This window comes from Apis laboriosa, unplaced genomic scaffold (genome assembly GCF_014066325.1).
Source record: "Apis laboriosa isolate Shangri-la unplaced genomic scaffold, ASM1406632v1 scaffold28_cov147, whole genome shotgun sequence".
Lineage (NCBI taxonomy): Eukaryota > Metazoa > Arthropoda > Insecta > Hymenoptera > Apidae > Apis > Apis laboriosa.
Window position 1 is genome coordinate 547,211 of NW_025222687.1, and position 19,175 is coordinate 566,385.

The 19,175-nt window shown below is 39.9% G+C and overlaps 1 protein-coding gene across 9 annotated transcripts in view; it reads left to right on the top strand.

The window, feature by feature from the left end:
* Positions 1–19,175, top strand: part of LOC122714262 (rap1 GTPase-activating protein 1) — a 112,135-nt gene that overhangs the window by 7,566 nt on the left and 85,394 nt on the right. The window contains exons 1-3 of one of the 9 annotated variants that reach the window (XM_043935449.1): positions 6,566–6,733; positions 8,754–8,874; positions 10,771–11,184. The exons of 2 other annotated variants lie outside the window; for them this stretch is intronic. In XM_043935449.1, coding sequence (XP_043791384.1) covers positions 11,144–11,184 — 41 coding nt within the window. In that variant the 5' untranslated portion in view covers positions 6,566–6,733; positions 8,754–8,874; positions 10,771–11,143. 6 more of the 9 variants (XM_043935448.1, XM_043935450.1, XM_043935452.1 and 3 more) reach the window with 6 other exon arrangements.

Consider the following 19,175-nt stretch of genomic DNA (forward strand, 5'->3'; position numbering starts at 1 on the left):
GGGGGGGGGGAGATTTCGAGCGATCGATCGAATCGCGAAAATTGATTTTCACACAATTTTTTATTCACAATTTTTTTGTTTCGAATTCATTTTCTCGTCAAGAATTTTCGAAATTCGAAATTAATTGATGTGAAAAAGAGGAGGGCAGGATTTCGATTGATCGATTAATCGCGAGAATTTTTTCATTTCGAATTCATTTTTTCGTCAAAAATTTTGAAAATTCTTTGGAAATTGATGTAAAAAAGGGAGGGGGGGAAGATTTCGAACGATCGATCGAATCGCGAAAATTGGCACAATTTTTTCATTTCGAATTTATTTTCTCGTCAAGAATTTTCGAAATTCAAAATTGATTGATGTAAAAAAGAGGGGGGGGGGGGGGGAAGATTTCGATCGATCGATTAATCGCGAGAATTTTTACGTTTCGAATTCATTTTCTCGTCAATAATTTTGGAAATTCTTTGGAAATTGATTGACGTAAAAAGAAAAAAAAAAAACTAAATAGCCAAGAGAAAAAGATATGTTAAATGGGTTAAGAAAAGGATCACAATTTTTTCTTTTTTTTTTTTTTTTTTCCATCGTATTCGTTCGAACGAAAACACACAGATCGGGTACGAGTTCATTATACTCGATAAATTCAACAAAACACTCCTCACCGTCTCGACGTCCCGATCTTTCGTAACGTTTTACTTCATTAAGCCCAGTCCATCCCGGCTTTTCATCGTATAATTTTCCTTTGATCTATACCTCGCCTCCTCCTCTTCTTTCCTCCTGCATCGAAGGGCGGATGAGCCTCTTGAACGCACGATACCTGCATCGTGCTACATACGCGTCTATAAACTCCCCCTTTCTCTCTATCTCTCTCTCTCTCCCTCTCCCTCTTCTATTCACATCGCTACGTGAGCCCACATCGCAACTAGATTATCCACTTCTACTTTTATCAGACTCTCTGCAAAAAAAGAACGGATCAACATGTGTGTATGTATATATATATATATATGTATGTATATACCATACATATTACCTTCGTCTGCAATCTCTCTTTCTCTCTGTTTTTCTCTTCGTCTGGCTCAATATCGTTCGAGCACGAGTTTTTCGTGGATACGCGAATTTTTGTACAGGGAACGGATGGACGCAGCGGGGCACGCCGCGGTTCAAGGACGCTCTTTGCACTTCTTTCGTCCGGAGATTAATGGTGTCGGTGGCGGGGAGGGAAGGGAAGCGAGATAATTCCGCTAAATTTCGTCTTCACAATGGTGGCGAAATTGGCGGCGAGAGAGAGAGAGAGAGAGAGAGAGAGAGAGAGAGAGAGAGAGAGAGAGAGAGAGACACCCCGTACGTAATTGACTATTCTTGCGTCGAAACGCAGCAACCCTGAAATGCGCAGCATCCCGATACCCCGTCCCTATTTTCGCCATCCCCGGCCCGAGTTCCCCGAATAATTGAATCGTCCGAAAGGATTCCGTTCTGTTCTATTCTTCGGGCGAGAGAGGAAGGGAGGAAGGGTTCGATTCCCCTGAACAGGGGGACAGGAGGGTTTGACACCGCGACAGAAGCGGCCAGATCGGTTTAATTAACGGTTCCGGTGAGAAGGATTCCGGTTGGTCGATTTATTTTTCGATGGGGAACGACGATGGAGGACGTATATCCTTTTTCTTTTTAAATTTCTTTTTTTCTTCTTGTCGATAAAAAAGTCGAAAGGATTCGATTTTTCTCATTCGAAATGTTCGAGACAGAAGTTTCGAGGAGTCGAGTTTTTCTTCCGGCTCCATCTGACATTCGTTCGAATAAAAATGACGGTATTGCTATATACTTTGAATGGAACATATACATATAGGCATAAACGATTTTACGGTTTAAAATCGTTTACCGTAAATCGATTTTACGATTATTCGATTTAAACGAGTGGATGTAATTCCTTGGGATCGGATGCAACGTGACCGGTGTAAAATTGCATTGGATATCGGTACGGGAACGGTGGTTGATTAGAAACGGAGAAGCGGCGAGAAGGGAGCGCGTGTCGCGGTCGATTTTTCTCGTCTCGACTCGTCTCGACTCGGTTCGGCTCGGCTCTACTCGGCTCGGTTCGGCTCGGCTCGGCTCGGTTCGGTTCGGGATCGAGATGCCCGCCGCGCCGTTCGATCCGACTCGAGCGCACGAGGGAGGTTCGTGCTTCGTTGGAAAAAAACCGTGGTAAGTTGACTACGTTGCGCAAAATAGAAAGAGGGTTAAACGTGGAGATTTGTACGAGGTGGTAGGGAGGAGGTGGTGACCATTTATGGCTTCCCTCGATAATACCCTTGTAGGGGTATCTGGGCGAAGGCGCCGACACCTCTCTCGTATTCGCCATCTCGGATAAGAAACGGTGTGTTACCTGGAACAACTCGCCTGCCGATTATCCCGTCCGATCGAATTAATTGCCTCTTTTTCCACGAAATCACGACGACGAATCCGCTCTTTTCTTTGATTCCGCGATTCTCGTATTCGTATCCCCGAGTCCGTTGACACGAATTCGTTCGTTTCGTTTCGTTTCGGCTGAAATTGAAATTATACTTTGCTATACGAAGCGCAAGAAGAAGAGAATTTTTTCAAAAGGGCACGGAGTAAATAAATAGGAAAATCTCTTTAAAACTGTGTTTTTTCAACAGTGACTATAAAATTATACGTATGTATGTAATTAAGCGTCCCTTCTTTCGAATGAAATCATAAAAGGTGAGAAGCGGATAATTTTATGAAAGCTTTACAATTTACATCTCGTAAAAATATCTAAATCTTTTTTATGTTCGATGGAAAGGAGACGCGAAGACAGGGAGAGAGAGGGCGGGAGAAGAGAAATGAGAATATTTTAGAACGCGTCGTTAGAAGGAAGCACACGGGCACGTGTGCGTTTGCGTAAAAATCGAGAGGGGAGGATAGGAACAAGAAAGAAACGTTTAAATCTAGAAAAATATTTACTTAAACTCACGATCCTTTTCCGATTAGAATACTTGGTAGAGGGAAAGGCAAGATACGGATTGTGGACGTAATTGCAGATTACACGGTGTATCCGAAGAAAAAGAAATCTATTGTAGAAATTTCCGGAAATTTTTCCGCGGTATAGCAGCTTTATCCCCTGGGACAAAGAAACGTCGCTTGCACGCGGCTAGTGGAACTTCCTGAAGCCGTTATCTCTCTGGCTGGCTTCCCGAGGGAATCTACCGCAAACAAATACTCGTATCTTCGTCGAGTCCAACGTTGGAAAAACGTGGCACACGCGTTGCGAAACACCGTTACTTTGTTTTTTTCCGATCCCCCCTCTTCACTCGACGTAAACCGAGTAGGACGTCCTTTCCGAATATACGAACGATCATTTTTTGTTTTTCTTTCCTCGTTCCTCGTTTCGCCTCTATTGGAAGAAACCGAGCGTAATTCAGTCCACGTTGAGTTTATTTTTCCGTACGTGCATTAGGTAACCGAGCCGTTTCGTTTCAAACTGTTTCTTAAAAAATATCCGTAGTTCTCGTTGAACCGATAGAGGCGCTGTCTTGCCACTTGAGGTAATTTCTTCTTTCTCTCTCTTTCTCTCTCTTTCTCTCTCTTTCTGGACGAACCTCGAGTCAATTTTAAAAATTCATAACGCAGTCAAATTGGAAGAAAGCAATTGGTAACATGGTCCGTTGTTCCCGCGATGCCTTCTTCCCACCAGTGTTATTATCCCATTCGAAAATGAGCTTTGTAATAATAGTATCATCGTGAGCCGGAGAGAAGCGAAGGAAACGAGAAAGATACAGAAATCGATTCGATTTCTATCTCCTTCGAGACGTGTCGCAATGAGCCGTGTCGCGTGCATCCTCGCTACGGGATCGCTCGTGGTTGGGATTCTTGCAATTAGTACGAGTACGGGACGAGAAATGAACGGATGATGTAATCGCGGAGATCGCGGTATATAACGTTCGAGACGAAGAATTCCTTTCGAGTTGTGCTCGAAGAAAATATACCTTCGAATGCTTTGTTATTCTCCATTATTCGACGAGGTTTATACATAGGTTAAATCAGCGATTCGATCAGATACGAGTCGTAAATTTTGGAGCGCGTTTATTGGAAAGAAATAAGCTATCATAATAACGATAGGTTATATAATCGAACCACTCGAGATGTGATTCTGGACGCGAAAATGAACGAATAATTTAGACTTATTGTTCAATCGATGCGATTGACCGTCTCGATTAAACGTTGTTTGCCCTCGTTGAAATTTCTTTATGAAAACGCGATGAAAAATTTAATTCTTCGTTTCTTCTCCTCTTCGTAATATATATATATATAATAAAATAAGTGGATAAATTTATATATAATTAATATATATATATATAATAAAATAAGTGGATAAATTTATCATCTAATGCAAGGAACGATCGTAAATCCACAGATTACCTTGTTACTTTTATTGTTATTTCTTATTATCTTTACGTTATTCGTAAAATGGTAACTCGACCGATTTATTTTCATCTCGCGGTACACAACAAAACAATCGATATGAAGAAAATGTTTATGGCTTCGTGATTATGGCTTTTGGCATCCACACGGCAACCTGCATGGTAGTTGGCATTCTTCTTCGAATTCGATGTTGACTGGTTTTGGTAATAAGACGTTTGCTAAACAACTTTGATGCATCGATATATAATTAGAACGATATTTCTTTTTCTTCTTCTTCTTCTTCTTCTTCTTCTTCTTCGATTCGAATATTTAAAAAAATTCGTCGTCGCTTTTCCTCGGTGAAAAATTTGAGGATAAATTTGTAAACTGGTGCAATGGAAGCGGACCATGGAATACGGGAGCGCGGTTAATCGGTCGGAGCAGGCCACTTATATTCAATGAACGTTGACGTGGTTGGTACAGATTCCGCTGCGTGGCTCCTACGTTCCCCCATAAATATGCGCTACCTTTGGTCACCGTGCGCGCTCTGCACCGCGTGCACGACGAACCCTCGGTCTCACGAGCTCTCCTTCGGGAGATGGGGAAAAAAAAAAAAAAAAAAAATATGGTCGAGGAAGGGTCGAAAGGAGAGTCATTGCCACTGGCGATAAATTGAAAACGAGAACCGAAAAATCGTGAAGCCAAGTATACGAGACGATAAATCATTGTCGTCGAATAGAAGAATCCTTTCTTCCTTTCTTTCTCGCGTAAGAAGATTTCGTAGAGATTGAAAATTGAATTTTTCTTTTTTCTCTTCCTCTTTTTCCCTTCTTCCGTTCTCTTCGAGTAGAAAACGACTCGTTTCGCGCGCGAATAACAGAGATTTCGGTCGAGCGCTTCGATCGAAGAACGTGTAATCTCGATGTTGCACGAGTAACGATGCGCTACTTCTCGTGTGAAAAAAGCGTACGAAACCGTTCTCCGTTTCAATTTTGTAGGTTGAATTCGTATACAACCTCCATTTCTGGGCTAGTTTAACACGGTGATAAATGATATTTCACGATTATTAAATCCATTTTAATTACTTAATTCCCCGCCCCGAAAAATATCTTTCGAGCGCAAAAATAAAATAATCGTGGAAATAGAAATCGCGTTACATCGGCTAGGAAGGGAAGGAGTTGGAGAAACTCCTTACGCCGAGTCACGTAGCCAATTTTTAATTAATTACAATCAACCTTTGGTACTTATTAGAAATTGTAAATACAGAAAAACGACGAGCTAGTTGAAACTCGTAGCGCATCGGGCTCAAAGCACCCACTTTTCTCCAAGTGATCCAAGCACGAATACCGGTTGAATCAAGCTGTGTATTTTACGCTTTCCACTCGTCTCGTCTCTAACCTTCTCCCATCGGAACGAAAGTGAAAGTGAGAGGCGACGCTTTTGACGAGGGAGGATAACGGAGGAAGAGAAGAAACAGGCTCGAACAGGGTTGTCGTTGAACTAAAAAAAAATCCATATTTGAATTATTCGAAACTATTTTACTTTTTCACTACACAATCGATTTATCTTCCGTAAAATTTCCTCAAATCTTTTTAAAAAATTTGAAATCTTTTTTTTTTTTTCGAAGAGAACGAGCGTATATCTCTCTTTCGTCGAGAAAAAGTGTTACAAAGCGAGACGAGAAATCGTTTGCTTCCGCGTGAATTAAACACGCACAGAAAGCATAACGCCCGCCCGCCAAATGTATAATTTATAACGAGAACTAGGAAAACGAGTTTCAAAATTTCTTCGATTATCTTTGAAATTTTCTCGAAACTTATTTTACTTCCTCGAAAACGCGGATACAGGGAAATCGGGAGGGGGGAGAGAGAGAGAGAGAGAGAGAGAGAGAGAGAGAGAGAGAGAGAGAGAGAGGCGGTGTGCAGAGGTGAAGGGTTGGTTAGAGAAGGCGGTTAAAAGCGGTGCACGCTTCGGTTCCCTCGATCGTGAGACTCGCGAAGAGAGGTTGTCAGACGGAGGGAGGTGGCCGAGGAGGTGGAGGTGGCGTCCAGTCGGTGAGAGGGAAAGAGAGAAGAGTGAGACGTTGTCGAGAGACGGAGAGAAGGGAGAGCGAGTGCCACTGGCGATGCATTCAGCCGGCCGCTAAAACAGTCCTCCGCCACTTGGATCCGTTGTCAGGTCGGGTAGCGCGTGCCGATCGAGCGCAGTCCGTCTTTCCTCGATCCGCACATCGATCGGCAATCCCAACTCCCTGCGCGAACAACGAAACCGCTCGATCGATACACGAACTTGTCGTCGACGAACTCGTCGCGCCAACGCGCGTGGAAAAAGATTCGGCAACACTGTGAGTATGGAATCGAGGCGAAGAGTGTAAAAAAAATTTGAACACATTCGAAGAAACGATGTTATGAGGCATTTGTTGGCCGCGGTACGATCGGTGGAACGACTAATTAACGACGACGACGACGACGACGATTCAACTTGGTTAATTTCGAGAAGGAGAAACGGTCGAAGAGATACGAGCCGAGGAGGGAGGGGGGGAGAGATCACCGGTTAGTTTCCACGGACTGGAAAAATCGCATTTCACGCGACCATAACGAGTCACTTGGCTCGTGGTAATTACCGTTAACGGTAATTAATTCTTCCACTGTCCGCGTGGCTAATTTCTTAGGTGTAAAAGTAACGCGTGCCTCGAATCCAACCATTAATCCTCGCTCTATGATAAATTGCAGATGAAACGCGATCGATATTCCGTAATATATAATAATCCGTAAGTATTACGCGATTTAAATCGCGACGTTCGACGTTCGTTTAATATTTCGCCCGTTTAAATCTTCTTTCCGATCATTTTTTCGTATTTTTTCACTCGTCCCGTTTTATCTTTCCTCTTTTCTTTTATCGTCGTTCTTCTCAATTATCGAAACTGGTTATCGACACGATTCAAGGGAAATCGAAAAATTTCTTCGAATCTTTCGATGCGTGAACATTGCGAAAAAGGAAAGGGGAATCGACGAATACAAACAAGAGGAGCGGCTGTGGCCCGATCTGTGCGCGTTTCTGTTCTGCGACGCGAGCTTCGCGCGTATATTGATAAAACCGGGGGAAGGGAAGAAAAAAATGTGTCATCGAGTTTGATAGTGACGATGACGTAGTTGGAAATGTGAAAACGGTTTCCGTGTCTCTGCTGGCTACGATTCCAGCGTTGCCGCCAATTTTCGACCAGGAAAGGGATTCGAACAAGGAGAAAAGAATAAGGAAAAAAAAGATAGAGGAAAATACGAAGAGCGGGATAATGCTTGGCGAAAGAAACGTCGAGGGAGTTGATCGATCGCGAACGATAACGGGATCCCGATGTATCCTGGGATCGTCCTCGTGTAATCGCGAGGACGTGATTCGGTGAAACGGGTAACGAGCAAACCGAGTCCAACGGTAAACCTACCCTCTAGGATTGTGATCCGGTAACGAGCAAAAGACGTTGCTTTTCTTTCGCCTCCGTGATCGATACAAAAAACCATCGTAACGCGATTCCAAAGTGGCCGGTGTGTAGGTTAACGCGTGCTTAGACTCGGACCGGATTCGAACGGGAACTTCTATCCGGGGAAGGACGATGTTCACGTTATTTCTCGGTTATCTATGTGCAAAAATTTTCGTTCGAAAATAACGAATAGATCGAATAAATCCATCTTTATATCTTCGTGTAACGATTCGCGAGGAATCCAGAGTTGGCAAAATTTAATAGTTACGAATAAACTTACTTCGATAATTTATCAATATTGAAAAACGTAATAATAATCGGAAATAATTTAGTGGCAAAGAGAATTATACGAAAAGCGGATGGATTATAATAAATGTTTCATTCGAATTCATTTTAATAAGTAATTATTTAAAGTAGCTTTATTCGGAATTTTTAACTAGTTTTTTCTTTTTTAACGAATATCGAAGCGTGCATCTGATCGGGACACGAAAGATCCATAAAAGTTTTTGTTTTGAATTCTCGATTGAACCGATTATTCTTCCGGAGAGATCAATTGGAAAGAATCTTCCGCTTCTTCCTTGCAAGCTCGAGAGAGCTTATCCCGCTTGGAAGAAGGATCGGAGGCGGTATTCAGCGGTTTCGAACGAAACTTTAAGATGGATCGCCGTTGCTTGAATCGAAGGGCGAAAAGAAAAGAGGGGAGATATACGAGCGGAATTCAATTTTGATTCGATGAATCGGACGACTTGTCATCGAATCAACTGGACGTTCGGAAAAGTTTGGTTGGCGAGAAAGGTTCGATATATTGGAATTTTGAAACGGCGTCTTTGAAGCACAGGATAGGGGAGAAGTTGAGCGGACTTTTATCTCGGAATCGTGTCGTTTCTAGAAAGGTGGAACAAGTTCTCGACGCACGTAATCTATATTTCGGGAGGGAGAATCGATCGAATTTAAACGATGTTTTTTCACCTTCGTATCCTCGAGCATTGGACGGTGTGCCGTTGAGAAAGGTAATTTCGAAATATCGCGAAAACATGGGACAAATTTCGAAGCGGCGTTTTATTCTCTACAACTTTAAGGATAGATACGATCGAAACAACTTGGTTAAAGTTCCTCGTGAAACTTTGAAAAAACAATGAAATTTATATTGGCGACACCTTGAACCTTTCGATAACTCGATCGAAATATGGAATTCGAGAAATTGTATTTTGTCCCTAATCCGTTCGAAAAAAAGGACAGGAAATGAAAAATTTCGAATAGTGTAAAGTAATAAAATTTGTACGATTGGCGACCTTGAATCTTTCGATCGAAACGCTCGATCGAAATATGGAATTCGAGAAATCGTATTTTGTTCCTAATCCGTTCGATAAAAATCTCAAAAAAGGACAGGAAGTGAAAAATTTCCAAAAGTGTAAAGTAATAAAATTTGTACGATTGGCGATGAACGCGACCTTGAATCTTTCGATCGAAACGCTCGATCGAAATGTGAAATTCGAGAAATCGTATTTTGTTCCTAATCCGTTCGATAAAAATCTCAAAAAAGGACAGGAAGTGAAAAATTTCGAAAAATGTAAAATAATAAAATTTGTACGATTGGCGACGAACGCGACCTTGAATCTTTCGATCGTAACGCTCGATCGAAATATGGAATTCGAGAAGTCGTATTTTGTTCCTAATCCGTTCGATAAAACTCTTAAAAAATGAAGTGAAAAATTTCGAAAGACGTAAAATAGTAGAATTTGCGCGATTGGCAACGAACACGACTTTGAATCTTTCGACAAGTCGATCGAAACGCTCGGTCGGAAATATGGAATTCGAGTAGTCGTATTTTATCCCTAATTCGTTCGATAAAAACCTCAAAAAAGGAGAAGTGGAAAATTTTGAAAAACGTAAATAGTTGAATTTATGCATTCGCATTTGTACGATTGGCGATAAACGCGACCTTTCGATCGAAATATGGAATTCGAGAGGTCGTATTTTGTTCCCAATTCGTTCGATAAAAATCTCAAAAAAGGATGGGAAGTGAAAAATTTCGAAAGACGTAAAGTAGTAGTAATTTGCGCGATTGGGGACAAACGCGACCTTGAATCTTTCGACAACTCGATCGAAACATTCGGTCGGAAATATGGAATTCGAGTAGTCGTATTTTATCCCTAATTCGTTCGATAAAAATCTCGAAAAAGAAAAATTTTGAAAAATGTAAAAAATAGTAGAATTTGTGCATTCAAGGTATCCGTTGGAATATATACGTTAGGTATAAGCGCGTGGCGATAACGTAATTGAAATGTCTCGAGTTCCCGGAATGTTCCCGCATAAATCACAGCTGTCTGATCGACTGCTTTAAGTGGATCATTCGTTAAATGTAAATGTTGCAATAGAAATCTCGCCGGGATATTCGAGGAGTTGTACGGATTTTTCTCTCCTTCTCCCGCCGCTGCCTCTCGAAACGATTACGCGGTTCCCCGATAATGGCCGAGGAAACGTTTCTCGATGCTCGCGCTTTTATCTACAAACTTTAAAGTGAAAATTACAAACTCCTTTTAACCTGCGTCTCGCATCCTTGAAAATCATCGTTGCGCGAGAAATCATCGCGCAAAACTCGTCCTTTCAAGATCAAGTTTAACATTTTTTAGGTTAGCTTTTATTTTACGTAATTTAAAATAGGGCGACGTTACACGCGTTAAAACTTCCAACGTTGGAATATACCCGTGGTTTCGTTTCTCTTCGAAGAAACATTAATCGAAACGACGAGATAATAACACGGTGCGGTTTTAAAATTTTCGAGAAAGAAAGAGAAAGAGAAAAAGACGTTTGTTCAAAGTTTCACGAGGATACACGCATACTATGAAACGGATGGCGAAAACGCTCTGACTCACTCGACTTTTTTTCGCCACCATTCGACACAGGAGAGGACGAACCATTACCAGAAATAGAAGGAAGAAAATGAAAATAGTATCGTTGGATCCAAGGAGTGATGATCGGACTGATCGACCACCAATCGAAGAATAAAATCAAACGAAATAATTATACGAATAATTGACTTGGACGGCGTGGAATCGTGTGGATTATTTCGAAACAGGTTGGATAACTACGTTCGAAACATCGTAGCAGAGTGCATATAGCACGGTAGAGCACGACGTGTGTTCGATTCGAGGCATCGAGGACGTAGTACCGTTTGATTCCTCGTGTTAGACTGTGTGACGATATCGGCCCACCTTCCTCCGCCGTTCCATTTCGTTTTATTCTCTCTCGTATGCAACTCATCATCCCTCACTGGAGATGCTCAAGATACGGATGTTGGATTACATCGGGGATACTGGGTAAGTATTGTCACGATTCTCTGTCTCCGTCTTATCCACTGCCTCGCTACGAGTAAAAACGAATTCGTGTTATTAATCGCGATATAATTATAGGAATAAAAATTACGTATGCGCAAAAAGGTCGCGCTTCTTTCCTTCGCGCGAGATGTTATTCGAGTTTTGACTTCTGATGAAAAAGAAAAAAAAAAAAGACTTTCCACAAGTTGGAAAGTATTTTTTCTCCAAATTCCTGTGCACACTCTCTTCGCTTGCAACAAAGCAAACAAGCACGTGCATTTATACGGACGACATTCCCTCTGTACACTCGCATAGAGTTGGCGAGCGCGCGAACAAAACTCATTCATAGTCGAGTCGCGAAACGACGCACGGATTGAAACGTAGATTGTTCGTTTTAGGCATGCGCAACGAGACATTCGCTCACTCGTACATAGTTGATTATTTTACGTTGATAAAAGAGAGCAATATTTGGCCTAGATTGAATTCGTAATATAGTATTCCTATAGAGAGGAGGAGAAGGGGATTATCGATTATGTTCACGCGTTTTAATTAATTCCGTTAAATGTCGATTGTGAAATTTTAAAGAGAGAGAGTATCATTTTAATTTCGCGAAATTTAGAAATCTATCGGGTTAAATTATTATCGCTAGATATTATCCGATTCTCGAGCGTATTATTTATACAAGGTGTCTCTGAATTAAACAATCAAAGGTACAGGTATGTTCTATGAATAAAAATAAGAAAAGAACGTTATATAAATATAATAAGTCTGCAAACGCTTTATTATCACGTTTTATTGAACATTGAAAAGAAGTTCGAATTTCATCTTTATCTTGCTTTGATTCAATCAGAATTGAGCATTAACTAATAATAAGTAATTACTTATTAAAATAATATTTATTCATAATTATTATAGTATCGATTTGTTTTTTGTATAATTTCGCCCGTTTGACATTATTTCCGATTATTATTACATTTTAAACGATAGATTATGGAAGTAACTTTGACTATTAAATTTTGTTCATCACTGAATTCAGTGAATGCACTATTAATCGACTATTTCAAACAGTAAATTATGGCTAGGAGCAAATTTCATAAATACCTTAGTTACATTCCAACAACAAATTCGCTATTGATCTAGGTCTCATATTTTTATTATAAAGCATTTGCATCTATGTAACATTTGTTTCTTATTTTTACTCATAGAATATATTGATGCAGTTTGATCGTTTAACACTCTATATACGCAGGATAAAACGAAAGCGAATGAGAAGTGCGAATGCGATAAAAGGGAAATAAAGAGCTTCAGTTTAAAAATTTACCAAACGATTTGAAAGTTGCGTTTGTTAAGTAAGGTCATCGGCAAACTGGTTTCTTTCCATTTTTTTTTCTTCTCAACATGAAAACAGAAGTTGCACACTCGAGATAAAATCACGCGTGCAAAATGGCCAAAATTACACGCCTTTCTCGTCTTATTTTCTATCCGATAACATACGTTATTCACTCGATCGCCGCTCAATTAAATCCAACATTCGGAAGGGCAACGTGTTTTGAGTCGATTCGGTGTCGCCTTCTTTTCTCTCGTCACGCTTGTTTTCAACAACAGTATATATATATACTGTTCACTGGTGAAAAAAGTCTCGCGGGACGGTAGAGAAGCAAGAGGGGTCCTTCGCTAGGACGCTTCTATCCCCACCCTAGGCGCTTTGTTGACGATTCTAACACCACACGCTACATAGTGAAGAGCTACAATTTGAACGGTCGAAATTATAAAATATATAAAATTATTTTCATTTATGAAGTTATATTATAATAGTTATTTAAAACTGGAAGCTGAAGTATTTTTCGAAACTATCTATAGTATAGTTTATTCGTATACATACAATTATTTTAACTACTCGAACACAAAATTACATATATTTTATAATTACCGTTATAAAATATAAATTATAATTAACCTACATATATTATGAGAAATAAAAAAATTTTTATATTATATTGATACGTTAAAATTAGAATACATTAAAATTCTACGACTTGGATACAAATCGTCGTTTTATTGTTTCTCTCTGTCATAATCGGATTAATGTACAAATAATACGCTACAAACAAAAATGCGTGTAAAAATAAATGTTACCTCCCAATTAATTAATCAGACCTGCATTCCTTCTTTCGTCTTTCTAGCAATGAACAGTATATTCGCGTGGAATGAAATTATGATCGGGCTACCCATTTTTACTCGTCTCGCGGCCGGCCACTAGAAACGTATCGTCCGGAATACTAATGAACGCGGTCGAGAACAAGACCGATATTCTTTCCCACTTGGGGTATAATAACCAACCACGCCTCTCGGCCACGGTGCTTCGCGTAGATGTAAAATTTCGAAGCGAAATTGGAACGAAGTGGAGACCTCGTTTTCTCGAAAGGGATGGAACGACGTTAAATGTCCGATATTTATCTCGTTTGCTCCGCGATTGCACCGTTACACAAATACGAGACAGCGTAATAATCGATTTGTTCGAAAATAACAACGGGCATTTCGAGCGAGTCAATTTGCTTGGGCGGAGGAGAGGGAGGCTAATGGCTTCGAATATTTGTCGTATAAATATAATTGTTATGTTAGGTCAGGTTGCACAGAGACGAATTGTTATCGAATCTCGAATTAATATTTCGTGGCGCAATTTCATCCAATGAAAGTCGATGGGGAAGGGTCAAAACAGCGGGAACGCGTTTCTAATTTCCTGTTTATTATAGAAGCGACCCACACCACCGGTTTGTGGGTGCAGAATTGATCTAATTGAGGTCGTCAATGCTCGAACAGGAAGGCAAACGGAGGCGTCTCGAAACGTTTTCACTCGGTGAAACTTTTCCAACGAAAAAAAGAGACCGCTCGCCTCGTAGTGTGCGATTTTTTTAAAATCGTTCCATCTCTTATTTATTTTAACCTGCTCTAAAAAAAAGTTTCTCCACATACGGATCGAAACAGTCGAATTCCGTATATAGAGAAAGCGTGAAATTAAGAGAGCAGAGTTTCATTTCGTCGTATTTTCATTGCGTCCGGTCCACATTTATATTATAAACACGGGGCGGGAAAATTTGATTTTCCACGGTTTCCAGGGATCGTAATGAAATTTCAGGGAATAAAGTAAGAGCTTTTAGAGCGTGGTTTTGCGGATTCCACGATTACTGGAGATTGTGTCATCGCGAATGTGTGCGGCCAGCGTCGTGATATCCGTGATAGGAAGTTAAAACAATGTTGCGACATTGCTTCCATTTTTTTTTTTTCTTTTTATATCTTTTCGTCGCTTTCGTAATACGCTTTTTTTAAAAATATTTTTTCGATTGATTGAATTTTTTTTTTTCTCTCTCGTATTATTTCGTTCGAAGGACGAACGAGATTGAAAAACGAAAGGAATGCGAAAGCTGGGGAAAGCTTCGATTTATCGAAAATAAAAAGGCGACGAGGAAATCGAGCGAGACAGAATCCGTATCGGTCAATTGTACGCCATTCCAGATAAAGCTTTTAATCGAGAGCAAAATATACGTATATACGTATAAGTTATATTACTCGTTAACACTTAATAATAAGATAAGCACTCGTTGTTGTAATTTTAATAGCGAGGCTACACTGTGAAAAGCGTGCAGTCGGCCTCTCGCTATATTCGTCGTTCTATGTACCGTGTGTGAGTCACTTTTTGAAATATAATTAAAGAATATTCATGATTATTAATTCGCTCGTTATATATTCAGGCTGTCGTGTTCGTTGCGTATTCCCAACTATCGCCCCAACACGTATACACGGACGGAGAGTTTGACTCTCCATTGGCGAGGCAAGGTCTCCTCTCCTCCTTTATTATTAATAAATTCAACCTTATTTACCAACTCGTAAACACTTGCGTTATATTTTTTCCAACAATCGAAAAACGGGGAAAAATTATATTTTCATAGAAAAAAAAAAAAAAAAAAAAAAAGCTCTTCGTTCGAATCGACATCTGTCGAATCCATAATGTGTAATTATTTACAAATTTTTATCTCATCGATCGCAGATGATTATCGTTTTACGACGAGGACGGTCGAGGATTCGAGAATTTTTAGCTGTTCCAATTCGAGATGGAAAAAAGCGAGGAGCGAATTAGTAGCGTCGGCGATATCTCTTCTTCCCTTCATTTCGTTCACTTCGATATCTGGCCTCTGGGCAATATGGCAATACGCCCGGTATTCGTGGAAATGATACTTTGCGGGCAAGGTTGTCCGGTTCGTATAAGCGTACGTTAGGTACTACCTACGTTTCTATATATGCGTGGATATACACCACGTTTCATAGATGGAGCAACGAATCTTACGACGTTTAATAATTTTCGTAATACGAATAAATTGAAATAGTCGTATTTGCTTTTTCAGAGGATCGTAAAAAAAATTTCTGTCCCTTTTCGAATAATCCTCCGTCGTGGTTTGCTATAGTTGGCAACGAAACACTCCTGACAGACTCCTTGTGTGTTTAATAAACGTACGTCGCTCGCCAACAGTAATGTTCGTTATTTCAATAATCTCTGCGGTTGTAACTGTCTTGGTTAAAACTGGTTATTTCGCGTGTACGTTTGCAATAATAGGACAGAAATGAATTTCGTATTTTTTTTTTCGCGTTAAAAAAAAAAGTAATTTATAAAAAAAGGATAAAAGGAAGATAAAAGGAAAAATATTTTATGTATGATATTTCACGTTCCTTAGTTGCGTTGAAGCACTCGTGATGAATAGTACGAAGCAGACGTTAATTATTAATTATTACACGCTTGTATAAATTATACAAGCACCGGTGCAGTGAATCGAACGGATTGAAAATTTACTTTTTTCGCTAACGTGGAACGAGTAAAAAACATTTTTCAAAAAAATAACGCATCGTTTCGATGAAGCGAGTAATGATTTTTAATTATTTCATTCCCGCGAAAGAAATAAAAGTATCGTGAAACGAGATATCGAGCATTTCGCTTACTAGCGAGGAATAAAGTAAGGATCTGCAAAGTTGCCACGGATATCATAAACGAAACTTTTCTTCCGATATCTTTCGATTAAAATCCAACGAGTTTCTTTAACGCGCGAAACTTCTTCTTTCGAGTCGAGTCGAATTAAACTTCGGAACGGAACCTTTTTTTTCCGCCTTGGTAAAAAGATGGGGAGGGGGAAGCGGTGGGTAATTTCCCAACCGCCGCGATAACGCATCCGTCGCTCGAACGTGTTTCGAATGTTCGCTCGAGCCGGGCAACTCGTGGCCAGGTATTATAATTTAATCGACGCAAAATTGATTCGCTACGCGGCCGATCTATTCGCACAGCCCTGATCGGCCTTGCACGTTCCAATGAATAGATGAATGTGTAATTGCCACGCGCGATTCGATCGATTCCAATCGAGCCAATGAATCAGTCAACGTCGATGATGTCCGCGAGACACCGATGGGAACCCTTGTTCCGCCAAGGTCGCGCCTCTACACTGCCTCTTATGGCGCTCTCTCCTATTTCGAAGGAACGTTAATTAACCAGTTACTTCCTACGAGTAATTATGCGTGTCCTTGGACACGGAAATTCTACTCAGGAGCGTAGAAAATTTCACTTACTTCTCGTTCTTGACAGGAGGGGGAGGAAAAAAATTTTTTTTTTCTTAAGATAATTTTTTAAAATTTTTCCAATTAAATGTAAATTTTAAAACGTGGAACGAATCGAAAAGATTTGAAAAATTCGAAAAATTCGAGGGTATGGATGTAATATCGCATATCTTCCCTGTATCGAATAAATTTGAGTGAATGAGGTTCAGAGTAGTGGTGAGTGTGCATCTCGAAAGAGCGATGATGGCGAGTAAGCGAGAGAAGGAGAGGGAGAATATGCGAAAGGCAGGGTTCTTTGTTGAGGGAGAGAGACGGTTTGTGTACACTTCGCGAATATGTAAAAGCTCTCCGCCGGTACTGTAGAAAGCGAAGGGAATCGCGATCATTCCTTTCAGACGTATTACCGTATTTCCTCGAGCGTCCGTTTTCGAAGATTATAAAGAGAGATGGTAACGAAAAATTCATACTTTTTTAATCGCGTCGAGATTAATTTCCAAAATTAATTTTCCAATTTTCTTTTAAGAACTTGTTACAATTAATGTTACATTTATAACGTTTAAAAAAGAAACTCGATTTGCTAGCTGAAATAGTTTAATATAGTGGCATAATAAATTTCGAATATCTTTAAATCATAATTTCAAGCGCAAAATAAATTTCATCCATTTTTCCCCTCGTGTTTCGCGTTAATTTCCGTTTATTACGCGAGTGGAAGGCTCACAATGTAAGTAATCCGTTTAACCGTTACTCGTTTAATCACGCGTGGCTCGTCTCCTTTTGACACCACGCTCTAAAAAGAAGGAGGCGACGCGACGGACCGGTAAATTCGATGCAACGCCCCTCCCTTTTTTCGATCAATCTTCAAAACTCGCGCTGATTACTTGCTCGCGGAACGCGATACATTTGCATAATGAACAGTCTGCGTACGCGTTATTATTACTTTTTCTTCCCGATTTATTTCGTTTCGAAATTTCGTATGAGAATCGTAATGAGAACACGGAAGTAGTAGGAAAGAATTTTAAAAATTTTCGATCTCGTCGCACATCTGTACCGTATATAGATTGCTCAAACATTGAAAGAAATAAAAAAATTGTCAATTAAAATTAGGAATATTATTATTGGTAATATAGGTAGGTTAAAATTAATTCATAAATATCAATGATTGGATTAAAGAATTCGCTAAATGGCGAGTGTATATCATGAATGGAACGATGTGACAAATCGTTATATTGCGTGAATTTCCAATATCAAGTAATTACTTAACTCTAAGTTTAATTTACAAACAAAAATAAAATAAAATAAAATAAAATAAAAAACTTATCGATAATTTATAACTTATTTAAATTTAATTTAAAACAAATGTTTTCGAGATGTTATATCCGTTATAAAATTAAAATTCAAATAGTTGTTACAAAATTCACACAATATTTCTCAACTATTGAAAAAACCTATTGACCGATCGGTTATCGATTAATCGCATGCCTATATACCGCGTATTTAATCCGTAAACGTTTAAAAAGAGGATTACAAAATTTTTTAATATACGTTGAAACAATTATTTTTTATACGTTTGAGAATAAATTTTAATATACATTATTCCGCAACCACTGCGCGACGGGACTCATGGAACGCGTCACATTATCGTTCTTTAACAACTTTTGTCACGATCGGAGAAACGGGATGGGATATATACGATATACGCGAGCCACCGAGTAAAATCAATTTGCAGCCTCGCTTCTTTAGTTACTTGTATAGCGCGGTAATTGGATCGCGGTTAGCCTCCTTACGAGTTTTCGAATGAAATTTCACGCACCTTATGAAACTCGATTTCGTTACACCGCCGTCGATATTATCCTCTTTAATAACCCCCCCCCCCCCTCCCCATCTCCTAGCTTCTCGAACTCGCAATCTCGCATTATGAGCGATGCGGCGGTCAGCGAGGATACGCGTATGAAATTTTTTTCTTTTTTTTTCTTTTCTTTTCTTTTCGTTTTTCTTTCATCGATATCAACTCGTCCAGCTGTGCTCGAATACGATCACGCGCCTATCGTCCACCATCGAAGATTTATCATCGCGGTTGGGACTAACTATTAATTACGTGTATATATCGTTACCACTTATTTCCGCTTAATGGCCGCGCGAGATCACGATTATCATTCGATCCGAACGATTAACGGCCGATCGTGTTTCGTGTTTCGTCTATTTACATCCTTTTACCTAGCTTTGCAAAATTTAGCTCGTACGTTAGAACAGACGACGATTAGCGCACGAGGATCGGCTCTCAACGCCTCTCTCCGTCGAATTATTTATCGATACACCTGCGCCTCATCAAACGCTCTACGAAGCGAGAGAGCGAGGAAGAGAGGGGGGGAGGAGAGAGAGAGAGAGAGAGAGAGAGAGAG